Source organism: Athene noctua, chromosome 23 (genome assembly GCF_965140245.1).
Source record: "Athene noctua chromosome 23, bAthNoc1.hap1.1, whole genome shotgun sequence".
NCBI lineage: Eukaryota > Metazoa > Chordata > Aves > Strigiformes > Strigidae > Athene > Athene noctua.
This window is the reverse complement of record NC_134059.1, coordinates 2096283-2110309: the sequence shown is the minus strand read 5'-3', so window position 1 is coordinate 2110309 and position 14027 is coordinate 2096283. Positions and strand designations below refer to the sequence as shown.

At 48.9% G+C, this 14027-nt stretch overlaps 1 protein-coding gene across 1 annotated transcript in view; it reads right to left on the bottom strand.

The window, feature by feature from the left end:
- Positions 1 to 14027, bottom strand: part of LGR6 (leucine rich repeat containing G protein-coupled receptor 6) — a 146842-nt gene that overhangs the window by 28393 nt on the left and 104422 nt on the right. The window contains exon 6 of the mRNA XM_074925442.1: positions 10366 to 10437. Within this exon, the coding sequence (XP_074781543.1) occupies positions 10366 to 10437 (72 nt within the window). The remainder of the gene's footprint in view (positions 1 to 10365; positions 10438 to 14027) is intronic.

The following is a 14027-nucleotide window of genomic DNA, read 5'->3' as shown; positions in this document are numbered from 1 at the left end:
CTGAAACTGTCCCCAGGTGACGTCTCTTCCCTGCAGTGGGGCAACACTCCCCAAAGCCCAAACCAGGACGGAAGGATGGCTTCCCTCTCCCTTCTCCTTCCTTTCCAGAACTTGAGTTGGGCTGCGGTTCAAGCAAGTCTCTGACCTTCACCGCAGAGGAGGCCACAGGTGTTCATGGCAGTGGGAAAGTTTCTGCTCATTTAGTGAAATTCAGTCCTTGGGTCTTTCCACAGATGTCTGATATCTGCAGGGCTACATCCATCCCAGACATTGCTCCTGTCTGCCTGCTCTCCTGTGATGAATTTGTCCCAGCCTGTGTCCCTGCTGGTGGGTCTCTGGAGCTTCTTTCTGGTCATAGGGTCAAGGCAGATGGGAAGGAGTCTGGGCTCACTGAGTTGCAGAGGACATTGCGTTTTGAATTCAGTGGCAACAAAATTTCCTCCACTGAGCATGCCAGTGAAGTGTACATCATCTACAAACCCTTTCCAGGGGCTGGGCGGGTATAGAAAATGGATGTACCATAGAAAATGCCTTCATGTGCCCTATTTATCTCTGTGATTTATCTGAGCTGCTTGGACAATGCTTTGCTGATCCCAGATCCACGGTCTGACACTTTCCTACTGCTTCTGGCTTTGGGACAATGCAGGGAAAGCTGCAAAAAGCCGAACTTGCCGCCAGGTGACACTATCCCCACTGCACTGCTGTGGTGCATGGGCTGGGGGCTGGCCTGGGAGAACTCTTGGCCCAGGGGAACTGGACCTGGCACTGTTGGTGTGTGAGCTGCCCCAGCTCTAGGGTCTGCCCTGAGGCTTTGCACACTATGTATAGGGTCTCCCGGCAGTGGGGTGCTGCCCTGTTTGGCACACCTGGGAAAGTGGACCCCATGCCAGCATTACCTGGTGGAAGGACGTGAATGCCCCATGGTCATGGTTATGCCCGAACAATAGGGAAGCCTCATAACAAAAAAAGAAATAATGGGCATGGCATAAGGAAGAGAGTTTTGACCATTATCAAGGGATTTTGGAAGCAAAATCACCCAGCCAAGAGATTCAGAAATGATGTGCAAGAGAAATGACTATAAAAAATCACTTTCCTTAGTTGGGCTCCAAGTTACCAGCTCCAGGCATCATAGTGGGATGTTGAAAGGAGCCTTGTCTGTTCTTCTAGTTAAAATGAAAACCTCTTAAAGGTCACCCGGTCTGTCCAAGACACAATGAACTGGCTGGTTTTCCATTGTTGTTATTTCTAGAGTGAGCCTATAGCTTCATATTTGGAAGATCTTAACCAACCCTGTTGTTTATTTAGAAATAAAAGTAAATTGACATCAAAGGCAGTTATTTTGGGCTTTAACTGCCAGGGTGATTTGAAGCTGACAACATTCAGCCTGGAACTATTAATATCATCAGTCGGGCCAAAAGGAGAGAAGGAGGGGAAAGAGTCTCAGGTCAATTTTCTGCCTGTTAGGGACTATTAGTGGTTCCACACAGGAAGCCAAAAAAAAATTATGTAGTACTATAAATTCTTCCATAAGCCACAAAACACCACAAATTTGCAGCTAATAAACCTGAAGATGCAGTAAGATTAGAAGCTGGAGATGGGACATTTGCTGACTATTTCAGTCCCAGTGTAGTTTGAGATGTTCCTGCTGTGTCCTGGAGGGAGACTCTGTGCAGCCTCTGATAAGGACTCGCTTTAACACCTGTCCTGTGCTGGCATATAATCAAGCTGCCAGTGAAAGTAATTACCACCGTTGATAGTCGTGCTGGTTACTGTGGCCAAATCAAGCACTGGAAATCATGTAATTGTTAGTCTGAAAGCCCAAGGGGGCTGTCATGACCATGTAGTTTGACCTCTTGCCTGGCACTGGCCAGACAGCTCTACCCAGATGCCTTATATCAAGGTCATGGCTTGTGGCTGAGCTTGAGCTGGGAAGAGCTGCCTGATTAGTCAGGAGTAGGAAAAGTAAATGTACCACTAGATGCCATATTTCTGTTGTGTAGCATCACCATAAACCCTGCTCTCCTGGTAGTGACTAACACGTGCTGGGAGTGTGTGCCTTTCCCCAGCACAGTCCGGATGATGAGATGCAGCAAGTGCCTGTAACACATGAGAGGAGGGAAGGGGGATGCAAAAGGACCCAGAGCACATGTCTGACTCCAGCCAGCCTGGAGCTGTGTGCCCAGTCCCTACATGGAGACATAAAAGAGGCAGATGCTGAAGTGTGGGCAGAAGAGAAATGACCTGTCATGGGATTCATCTGCTATGGTCAGTGTTTTAATTTGGGAAACTAATCATGTCCTAGAAAGGCCCATTTTTGGCAAATTATAAGGAGAAGCTTGGCTGTGATGGAGTGTGACAGAGTTCAGGGGTGTCCCAAAGGAGCAGAGATGGGCCCCCACACTGTGGGAAGGTTGTCAGCTAGTAATGGTACCTGATTTCTGCCAGGAGCAGGCAGAAACCTTTGTACAAGGATTCATTCTGACAGCCTGGCCTGGAAACATCAGAGTCTCTCACTTACATGGTGCTGCACCATTTTACAGGGTTTATGTGGCACCGAAAGTCTATTGCTGGGGCGGGGGGGACCTGTCCGTAGGTCATGCCTTGTGTGCCTGCAGCCACCAATCTTTCCCTGCACAGCTCTGTTCCACATTTAAAAACACAGCGTTGCCCAGAATGTGTCTATTCCAAACAGTATTTCTGTCTGTTCTCTAACTGACGAAGGTACCAGATTAAATATGTTTTCAATTCTGTTTGATTTATTTAACAAGGTTGAAATAAGCCTTTGAGAATGGGATCTCGTGGGGGGTCCTGGGAGCACAGGCCCTGCCATGCACATATTATTTACAAGACACAAAGGGAGCTGACCGCAAAGCAGAGCAGCGGGGACCACGGTCGCTGGGATGCACAGACAATAACCATGGAGCTGATGACTCAGGCAGGGGAGGCACGGAGTATGCTGCTGCACTTTGCCAGGCAGGGGAACAAGGCAGGCTCAAGAAAGCCTGGTCTACAGTAGAGCACTTCTGGACTGCGAGAAGGAAGCTGGGGACTCCTACCTACCCCTCAAGGTGCAGAAGCTGCTGGTGATCAGCCCCCTGCAGTGTACTGTCCCTGGAAGGAGGGAGCGTGGGGTGGGGGCAGAGCTTCTGTGCATCAGCACGCCCATGGTGAAAACATGCCCACAGCTGCCTCTGCTGCCATTTCTGCTGCTTGCAGTGTCTATTCCTCCTTTTCACAGGTAATTAATTCACGCTCACACATTTCTGGACACAAAAGCTTCCCTCCTCCAGCACGGGCAGCTGCTCTTGTGCAGATGCTCTGTGAAAAAGTCTGTGTCCGAGGGGAAGGCTTTGAGCAAAATGAAGCCCAAGGAGCCAGAGGAGTTGGGGACATTTGACAGGTCATGAGCTGGCAGGGTGCAAGAAGGGTGGTGTGAGGATTTGGTGGGCAAAGGGAGAATAGACAGAGTCCTGCAAAGGAGGTTGAGCCTTATAGCAGAGCCATAACCCATGGAAAAATGCAGTGGCTCCAGAACTACCTTTTCACCTGAACTGCCTACACTTTCTGTCTTTTTCTTGAGAATCTTGCAAAATATTACATCTGGTTTGGGTCATGTTCAGCCAAAGCTCAAAGCCTGGTTGAGCTGCATCGGTAAGGACACATTTCTGGCAGTCCAGGCTTCTGCTTTTAGGAGACAAGATGCAGCAAACTGGGAACATTTGGCCCAAGGAGACCATGGGAGGGAAGTGTTTGGTCCCCATGCTCCCAGACAGTGCTTCGTGCATTTGCAAATTCAGTTTGACAGGTGGCTTTCTCTGTTTGGAAAAGTCACCTTCCATTTACATGATGATCAGAGCAGGCAATGAGATTTATAGCCCTGTTCTTGGATGAGACACAGGGACCCAGCGCCCTGAGCTGTGGTCCCTCTTTCCAAAAAGCCACCTGCCCCCTTCCTTTCTCCATCCCCTGAATCTGGGTACCCAAGCCTCTGCTGAAGTCCCCTCCCTCCTCTGGCAGAGCAAGGTGGGACCGTAAAGCCAAGTTGCCTCTGATGAGCTCCACGCTGACACACATCAGGGCTGGAGCATCGGGATGCTGAGAAAGGAACAGAGCAGCTCAGCGCAGCAACCACGACATCCTCGGAGGAGTCAAAACCACCAGCTACTTTGGGAATTGCACAGACTGGGATTAACAAGAGACTGCACAAAAGGTTTCAATCTAAGCATGCTTATGGAGACAAATGCCACCTGAGGAGCAAGGTAGCACTTAGCAGACAGTTTTCCAGAAGAGCAAAGCCTGCCTGGCCCTTAAAGGGTTAAACAACCCTTGTATGAGCTGTGGTGGAGATACTTCGCATTGCCTTTTTCTTGCCTTCATTGCCCGAGGTGCACTTTATATTAATTTTCTTTTTTTTTCTCTCCCATAGAAAATCCAACTCTCCGTAGGAGTCGGTAGGTTCCAGCTCTGCTCTGCATTTACAGACTTGACTAATTACCTGGATAATAGGGCAGCGCACTGCGAAAGCCTGTGGTAAGGGCATTTCCTGTGAGGCAAGGTTAGGCAGATAAAATGCCTGGAGCCAGAGGGTTTTGGATTCAGCCCTTCTGGGAGATGTTTTTAATTTATTAGTGCTATTTTTTAAAAATAAATTAAAAGGTTTTTAAATGAATGGAGATTTGCTCTTTCCAAGTGATTTATCTCCTTTGTCTGACAAGCGGAGGAGCTGGCAGGGGTGTGGATGGGGAGGGAGAAGTCAGAGAGATAGGAAGCACTGGGGTCATCTCAGGCTGAGGGGATGGGCGAGGGCTGTGGGGCCTCTCTGAACCACTTCCCCATTACATCCGTGCCAGGGATGGGCTAGAGATGCCTGAACAATCAGAGGAGCAGCACTTTTGGGGCAGATCATTACTATATTGGCCACAGCCTGGAGGCCTTCAGTATTTTGGGCTGGTCCTGGAGAACAGCCATTCATTTCCCATCCCTGCCTCTGCCCTGGGAGCCACCTTAGCCCTGCTGCAGGGTGGGGAGACAGGACACTGCCAAGACACATTTCACTCTCTGCCAATGTCAGGGTCTAGTCTGGTTGCATGTGCCAGGGCAGCAAGGAACCCTAGCCACTGTTTTTGGTTCATCCCATGCTCCATACATGTAGGGGACTTGGCCATGCCATGGACAATACCACTGGGAAGGCCCGGCTCTTACTTTTGCATTCTTCCCTTTGCCTCAGCAGCTCAAAATCGAGTCCTGAGCAGGTGTTGGGGGATATGTTGTGGTTTTTGTGATGGGGACCCTGCATGTACCCATGCCAAGGTGCTGCTCGGTACTGCCAGCCCATCTGCACCCGAGAGCCATCTAAGAGTGTAGACCTGCCAGATCCTACCCCGTATCAGAGGCCCCAAGTACTTGCCTTGATGGTTTTCCTCTCCACATGCATTTGGCAACTAGCGTTCAGGGCCACAGCGCCTCCTCTCCCTGCTTGGGCAAAACAGCCCTGATGGGAGAACAGCTACTTTCCTTTTCTTCAAAGCAGAGCTCCCAGCCCAGGGGTGTTTTCAGGGAGGTACCACGGTTTTGGTGGAAGACACCAGGAAGATCCATGCAGGAACCTCTCTACCCCTTCAGCTGCACGCTCCGCTTGCTGTCTGGGGTCTGCCCTGCTTTGCCATGGGGACACTGGCAAGACTGAGAGCTCCCAAACAGCAGTCAAGCTGGGAAATGCTAAATGGTGGTTTATGTGTGCTGGTGTTTGGAGCTGGAACTTGGGGGTCAGCTCTAAAATTCAGGTCCATGATTAGATGCCCTCCCCATGGCTATCTGTGAAGCGCTATACACACACACGCATATATCCAGATATATATATATATTTGGCAGCGTAGTTTCAGGTCACCTATCCCTTCCATTCCTCCACTCTGTAGAGAGCAGTGGCTTGTGGCTTGGCCATTTGGAGGGTCTTCATGCATTCATCTTCCCCTCCAGGTTTGATCATGAAACATTTATATTCCGGGGAAGCAGAGGGCTAAGTTCAGTGTTATCACACCTATCTAATGAGGTCAAAGTCAAACACTACAAGGCATGAGGCAAGTATTCATCAGCCTTTAGATTGCATTCAGACTGGCTGCAAAGCTCAAGGACCTTAAGACATTGGTCAGCTTTCCAGGCAAAAGTTTTGAGGAGGAAACTTGAGCACAAGACCAGTATCACTGTGGAAATTCATGTCACAGGGATCCCCACATTAGAAATCCTGCCCTCATACAGCAGTGGGGAACTCAGCTTCGGTATTAGCACCATGCAAGACTTTGGATGGCATTTTTTTCTTGCTGCTCTTCTGAAAACACAGCCCTGTGTCCCCTTGTGCAGCCCCCCAGTCCCAAGTACAAGGTCCAAGTGTTTCCAAGAATCAACTTCTGTCATTGCAGAGATGTTCCCGACTGCAGCTGACTTTTCTTTACATCAACTTTTCCATAAACTTACTAGGCTTATGCTACAGAACAGGTATAATCTAATACCCTTCCCCTTCTCTCTGCATGGTTAAAGATTGACAACTGAATTTCCAGCATAATCAGGAAATGTAAAAATTAAGATCCTCCCATCCAAATGGCAGGAAGGCGGTTATGCTGCCTGACGTTTTACAGCACACTTTAAATGGCCTAAAGAGCAGTACACTACAGGGCAGCTTTTATAAGGCAAAGCAGGAGCAGCAAAGCGATGTGAAGAGCAGTGCGGCTGGAGTCTCAGCTTTTGGGATGCCTTGCTCCTACTTCTTGAAAAAGATGATGCTTCCCCTTAACTTTTCTCCTTCATTTCACCACCCAACTCCTCACTCAAAGCCCTCTTGGGATTCCCCCCCCGCCACTGCACCAGGCCATTTGTTGTGGTCCAAACACGTTAGCCACAGGTCTTCCCCTCTGGGCATGTTTATGGGTTATGGTTATCCTTTCCTTGGTATTTAAAGTCTTTGTGGATGGCTGACCCTGCTCCGCTCACTGGGCAGCACTGGCTCTGCTCCGCATCTCCTGTGGGCACCTCTGAGCTTACACCTTATTTAAAGGATCCAGTCCATGACCGAAGCTGCAGGGAGTATGTGTCACATAAGGATATTTACACTCTTATTTACTCTGCGTCTTTGGGAGAGGGCTAAAAAATGCCAAGTATCACCCACTTCGACCATCTAATACCTGGTTTCATGGCTCAGCCATGCTTGGGGTTTCTTCTCACAGCCCTGCAGGGTTGCTCTGTGTCATATCTCAGGCTTACAGGAACCGGTGAGGGAATCTCACTAGGTTTCAAGGCTATTTCGAAACCCTATTTGGAATGTGGCCAGAGAGGTTCTGACTTGCTTCCAGCCTGCCTGCCCAGGTTTCCTTCCCAGGCAGAGGAGGCTGGGGGGGTGCTGGTGAACATCCAGCTCTTGCCCTGACAGAAAAAATTTTCTTGGAGCTGCTTTCTCCAGCTACAAGCTGGTGTTTGACCGGTTGAGACCTGACAGGTGTTTCACATCTACCTGCCCCCTCATCAGCATGCTCTTGCTCTGTACCTGGCAGAGCTGACTTGTGCACAGTAGCTGCAGGTCAATGCAGGGGAAACATGAAGTCATTCATCTGGCTTCACTTTATCTCTTTTTAGATTTGCTGCCATCCTAAAATATCAGGGCCAAGCCCTCTCCAAGAACAGAGATGCTCCACTGGGATTTGTTTTTGCAGAAATGATAGGACGTGGGGTAGGCGTCCGATGTGTGTTTGCGCATAGGCAGCTTGCACACTGCTGAGACCTGCATGGAGCAGTGGGTTCTGTTCCTCCTAAAGTTTTGGCTGCATTTGATAAAAATAGAAGTTTCCCTGTCTAGCTGAATATGAGAAGAAACATTTCCCTTAGGAGAACAGAGGTTTCTGCACCTAAAACTTTTCTGAAAAGCCCAAAATAATTTTTTTCCTCTCAACTTCTACAGTTCTTCAACTATTTGCCTGGTTTATAATCAGCATCTGGCCACAAATACTCATTTTAGGAACCCTGGAGAAGTTTCTGTCTTCACCAACTCTTACCATCCTGCTGCCTTCCAGGAGGTAACGCCCACAGGGTAACTGAGAGCACAGTTTGGCCTCCACAAGCCAAGAAAATGTGCTAAGTGCTGTCAACAGAATGTAATCATAATTTGAGTTAAAGGGTATGTGTGGAGACTGTAATAGTCTCCACATGCACAGGAGCTGAAAGGTGGTGGGTAGATGCAGGTCGAGCAGCTTGGCTGGGCTTTTGCAGGCAAATGTTCGGCTGTTTTATGCCACAAAGCTTGGGCAGCTTTGGTCAGCAGGGCAGATGAGGGCTGGAGAGTAGCACAAGCGGGACGGCTCCACTTGGGGAACAACACACTCCTCAAAGATCAGTGAGTTGAAATACTTGCTAGCCTGGAGGTGAGAATTAGATGCTCAGGCCAAGAGGAGCAAAAGCCAGCTCACTCTGTCGAGGACATTCCTTCAGTGTGATCAGATGTGGAGGAGAGTTTGGAGCTCTCACCCACAGCACTGTCCTTGCAGCTGCAGGCAGCTCATGGAGGATGGGGGCTGTGGGAGACACACATGCACAAGCCATCAGAGCTTGGGCACAGGCAGTAGTCAGGCAGAAGCCTGATCCAAAGGGAGGTTGAATACTCCCAGGGCTGCCTGATCAGTGGGGACAGGACTTCCACTGCTGCAGCCGTGTCCCTGTAGTGCTATACAGTCCCTGAAGGGACTCAGAGCAAGAGAAGGAGATGCAGAGCTCCCCTGAATGCTGGGTGGTATCTCAGGTGGGCAACAAAAGATAAAGAAAGAGCTAGAGCAGCAGCAGAGGGGAAGACAAGGGAACATGACCTTTTGGTACAAGTGTCTGTAGAAACGGAATAATCTCCCAGGGCAATGGAAGCTCTTTAGTCTTTCCCACAGGGGAAATAAGGGACCAGCTTCTTCTCTGCATCTCTGTCCTGCTTTAACCCCTTTGGCTGCTGAATAAGGTTGCCCTGATGCAGGCTGTGATGTTGCTGCATGATCTGCCTGGATTATAGCCCAAACAGTGTTTTCTTCCATCAGCAAGTCTTCCACTCCCTCCTGCAACTTGCCCGCCTTTGTGCTGCCTGGATGCCATGACTCTGCCCTCAAGTATTTGCCTGTGTCCATCAGAAATGACTGGGGAGAAAGCCAAGCCAGCACAGTGATGGGGGAGACCTGTGGGTCACCAGAGGAGACCATCCAGCAGCCTCCCTTCCCACATCATCCCTGGCATGGTTCAAATTCTCCCCAGCTGAGCCCTTCTGGGTGGCCCCAGGATGTGCCAGTCTGAAAGTAAGAGACAATGCGTGTCATGGTCCTGCCCCCGAGGAGTGTGTCTAGGGACCAAGGACTTGCCTGCTGTTTCCACTCTCGCCTGATCACTGCTGCTGGCACCGTGCTGGGCACAGAGGGGCCCTGTCTCCTTGAGTGGCACTTGAATGCTGGGAAGCGTCACCCCTTTTTACCATGACCCAGACCCCCTAGTTGTCCCTGGCAAGGAGTTAGGGCCTGACTCTGACCCCAAGGCCTGCATGAAGGGACATGTTTCTGCACAATTGAAGGCAACAGTCACCTCTTCCAGTCTTTCAGAGCCATGATTTATTTGTTTGCTTGTTTATGTTTCCTCCTGGGCCAATGCATGGCACATGAGACCCAAGCAATTCATACTGCTGTCAAAGGCACGTTGTGTGCAAGGCAAGCCCATCACATTTAACACTCTTTGAGTTCAGGGTGACCTGTCTGCTGCTAATGAATGTGTCCTGGAGGAGAGTTCATTCCTGCTTCCCATCTTCCCTTGTGTTCTCCTGACAGATTGCTGACCCAGTCATGCTCAGAACATGGTGCAAGATGAAGTCAGCTGGCTATGGATGATGCCAGGTAACATGAGACCATCTTGAAGAGAGATATTCCACAGATCCCTGAGGATTTTAGCATCCTTGAACTCAAGCCAGCCCCTCATTTTGGTGGTCAGGTGTTTAGGAGGCTTTGGGATCATACGCATGCATGCAAGCTCTCTGGATTGCACCAGGACTAAACTTGTGTCCGGGGCCTCAGAGCCCACTCCTAGCCAGGCACAGACCCCTCTGCAGCAGCAGCACAGCTAGAACAGCTTGCACAGATGCAGGGAGAAAGTTCAGTCTGCCACCACCCCAGGAAGCATCATGCCCTGGGCATCTACTTGCTGGGCTGGTGCCTGGAGCCAGCCCTGCTGCTGCCCTCAGTGTGTGGTGATGAGTGAACGAGCAGTGGGGCTGACCCAGAGACACCAGCCCTTTCCTGTGGCCTGTGGTGGAGGGGATGAACACATATGAGCTCTTTAGGACAGAAAAGAAAACAGGTGACTCACAGGGTTTCCAAGCTGTGCAGCCCATCAAAGCCGTTGGCTCCCAGACTTTGGATCCGGTTGTTGTGCAGGTGCCTGTGGACAACACAGAGATGGTCAGTGGAGATGCAAGCTGACCTTTTCCTGCCAGTCTGAGCCATGGCCCAGGGACAGCCTGCAAACTGTGCACAGCAGGGGCTGGAATGACAAGGGGCATCATAAGGTCCCCTCTCTTGCCCCATGAAATACATGCTAGGTGCAAGAGTGTGTGCAGAGCAGCTACAGAGCTCCCATTTCTCCCAGGAAATCCAGCCTGACATAGGAGTTTCCCCGAGACCTCCATTTTCACAGCTGCTGGGTGACTTTGAATGAACTTGCTTAAGCAAGAAGAAACATCCTAGATCTCACCTTACATTGGGCCCAACCCTACAAAGTGCTGTGTGGCTTCTAGAGTTGTTCATGGGCACTGAGTGCTATTTAAGGACACAGTCATATTTGGAGTACTCAGAGCCTTAGTACAGCAAGAAGGCTTTGAGTTCAAAATCATCCTGTTAGTCACAGTTTATTATCTTTACTTGCAAAAAAATGAAAATGCTGCCAGTTCCTGGAATAGCTCCAGTTTGATTGAAATGAAAGTTGTCTTCAGTTTAATGCTTCAGAGTGTCTGGCTGAAGTGCAGGGGCCATGTGACAGGCTGATGCACATTCTCTACACTAAAGCAACATTTTTTTTCATGTTCCACTTCATTCTGGTGCTACATGCCATGAACATCTAGTGCTTAAGGGCTCTGGAGCTCCCAGCCTTAATGTTGGTGCTGGAGAGCCATGTGCTGGGGGTCCCTGCAAGCCACCTGGAGTATTTTTGCCTTGGAAGCTCCAAGGTGATGAGTTCATCTCCTGCGTTCTGTTTCCATGGGCCCCTTACTCCTATGTTGCAGTTTTTTTGGCAAACCCAAGATCTTAATGCCTGGATTCTTCCTCTCCGATTGTCAGAGACTCTGTGTGTGTGTGTGTCTGTGTACACATCTGAGAGTTTTTGCCATCTGGTTTTCTTTACAGCTGGTGGGAGCTGTGTGACTAATTGTGCATCCCCCTCTGAAATCCCACTTAAGGGCACCTTGAAGTTCATATAGAGATCTCGTGAGCTATCTGAGGAAAGTCTGCGAAAACCAGGAGAAGACAATCCACTGCTGCCCAGCCTGCACTTCTACCAGCCTGTGTGTAAGGACATTAGTGATGTCCATGCTTGCACTGGGATGGTCTATGTGGAGAAACACCCGCTGAGGAGGCAAGGTCCTCTGGGGCAGGATATCCTCTTTGCTCTCTGTCAGGGGAGGTTTCCCCATCAGTTTATTTTACAGTTCAGGTTCTCCTTTGACACAGAGTCCTTCATGGTGAATCTGCTGCTGCACCACTTGCCTTTGGAGTCCTTTTTTCCCTTGCCCACGCCCAGGGATGCACCAGCCTTTGTCCAACACGCCGCCTCCTTCCAAGAGCCTGGGGGAGATTCCACATTGGCAGGTGGATCAATGACTTTTTTGTTATTTGCTGCTTGATCTAAATCTGTCTCGGCTTGAAAAATCTCTCACTCCACCTGGATTCAAGTGTGAACTGTTTGGCTGAGCACAGGCAGCTCCCACTGCCAAATATTCTAGGGTAAAACAGGAGGGAGCTGGAAGTGGAGGAACAGCCAGGCTCTAGGGCAGTTTGGTAGGGGCTTGCAAAACAGAAACCAGCCCAAGACGGATGTTTGTCATTGGGATGAGTACATACAAACATTTCAGAGGAAGGGGAAGGGAGGGGAAAGATATGTGATAAAATATGTTTGCTCCTTTGAGCAAATGGGAAAAAAAAGGAAAAGAATGGTGTCTGGAATAAAACTTGGTTTGATAGTGACTCTTAGAGGAGAAAAGAAGCTGAGATCAAATCAGAATCTTACAGGAGGAATTTATCTTTTGTCACAAGAAGAGAAGTTCAAGTTCACATGGTTTCATCTATCAAATATTATGGGGTAGCTTCAGATCGTGTTGTCCTTACTCCTTTTGGCACTTCCAGTGCAAGATGGTCATTTTGGGTCCCTCTGAGCACTGGACACTGCATTTGGCAAATAGAGGGTTTGGATCTGGAGTCGCTCTATAATTGCAGCAAGAGGTACCCCAGGAACCCCTTGTCCGATACCTCTGTCTGCTGCGAGAGGACAGTGTGGGGAGAAAGGAAATGCTGAATGCCAGGGAAGATGTGAGCTCCCTGGAGCTTTGTTGGGATGGTACCACAGGACACGTTGTCTAAGCTCGGACGTGCTGAGCAGCTGATTACTATCACTCAAGTCAGGCAAGGAGACAGAATAGAAAAGCAATCACCTGCTGTGTTTATATTTGGCTCTGAAGTGCTTTGTTTGGAGGCAGAGTAATGAAAATCATCAGAAGGAAGTTCTTTGTTGGCGAGAAAATTATGAGCAACCAAAAAAGAGAGTTATAAAAAAATTTGCTGTCGAAGCTGAACTCTAGAATCATTACCCAACCACATAGCAATAATTGAAACAAGAGAATTGGAAAGGTAAACACTTGAAAAGATGCTCCTTTCTTCTTTTTTTTCTCCCATGGTAAACAAATTTTAACAAGTGGAATTGCAACATCTCCAGTGTTTGTCAATTCGAGCTCAGCCCACACGACGTTATATTCTGCCCTGTAAATTACAGTTGGTTTGATAGTAGCTTGAGATACTTGGGCCTGGGCTGTAAACAACCCTTTTGTGATGCAAAAACATGAGAAGTCTTTAAGCTATTCCTGTTGGGCCTAGTATCCACCACTGTCCTCAGTAAGAGCAATGAGCTTTAAGATCTGTGCATCTCCCTTTGCAGGTCAGTACCATGGAGCTGATTTTGGGCAATCATTCACGAGAGCAGCTTTGCCCAGGAAGAAGCAGGATAGCCATTGCTTTTTTGTGGGCTGGCGTGTAGACTGGTTTTCAGTTATGCACCTCCATTAGAAAACAATGGTCTCTTTACAAAAGCAATTTTCATGACTGATCTCTGGCACCATGGCAGACAATTTGCCTCGTGTGCTCTGCAGCAGCACAAGTGCTGCCATGTGTCATGAGGCAGGCTAGCTCCTCTGCTGTGTCGGGTGAACCCGTGCCATGCCTCGCTGGAAGGGAGCGTAAATTACAGTGGCTGTAGAGTACCAAACAGCTGCAATCCCCTGGACAGGCTAGGGAGACGTGTTTCATCTTGGATAGTGTCTCAGGTGATGAGACTTTTTAGGACACCAGAAAAAACCCAATCCTACAAGATTCATTTGTGTCCCACAAAAAAAAATAAATGCACAAGTTTCTAGAAGGAAGATTTTCTGCCCTTGCCAACAATTTCTTATCACAAATTGAGCATAAATGAGATTTTTCCAGATCATCCCTGCAGCACTCTTAGTAGAATTGGTTTCATTTTCATTTCACACCCCTTGCCATGTATTCTTCCAGTGGATTAAAAGATCCTGGAGAACAGTTTTGTACTGAAGTGAGAGAGTCCAACACAGGCATTAGCACTGTGAGCTCCAAGTCTGGAAAAGACACGTCCAAGAGCACAATGCTCCTCCATCATTTGCCTTACACACAAGGGAAAGCAGGTTGAGTTAATGTGCTAAATATTTGTTCAATAAACGTGCTTGTCTGAACGAACAAGTGAGTAAAGTG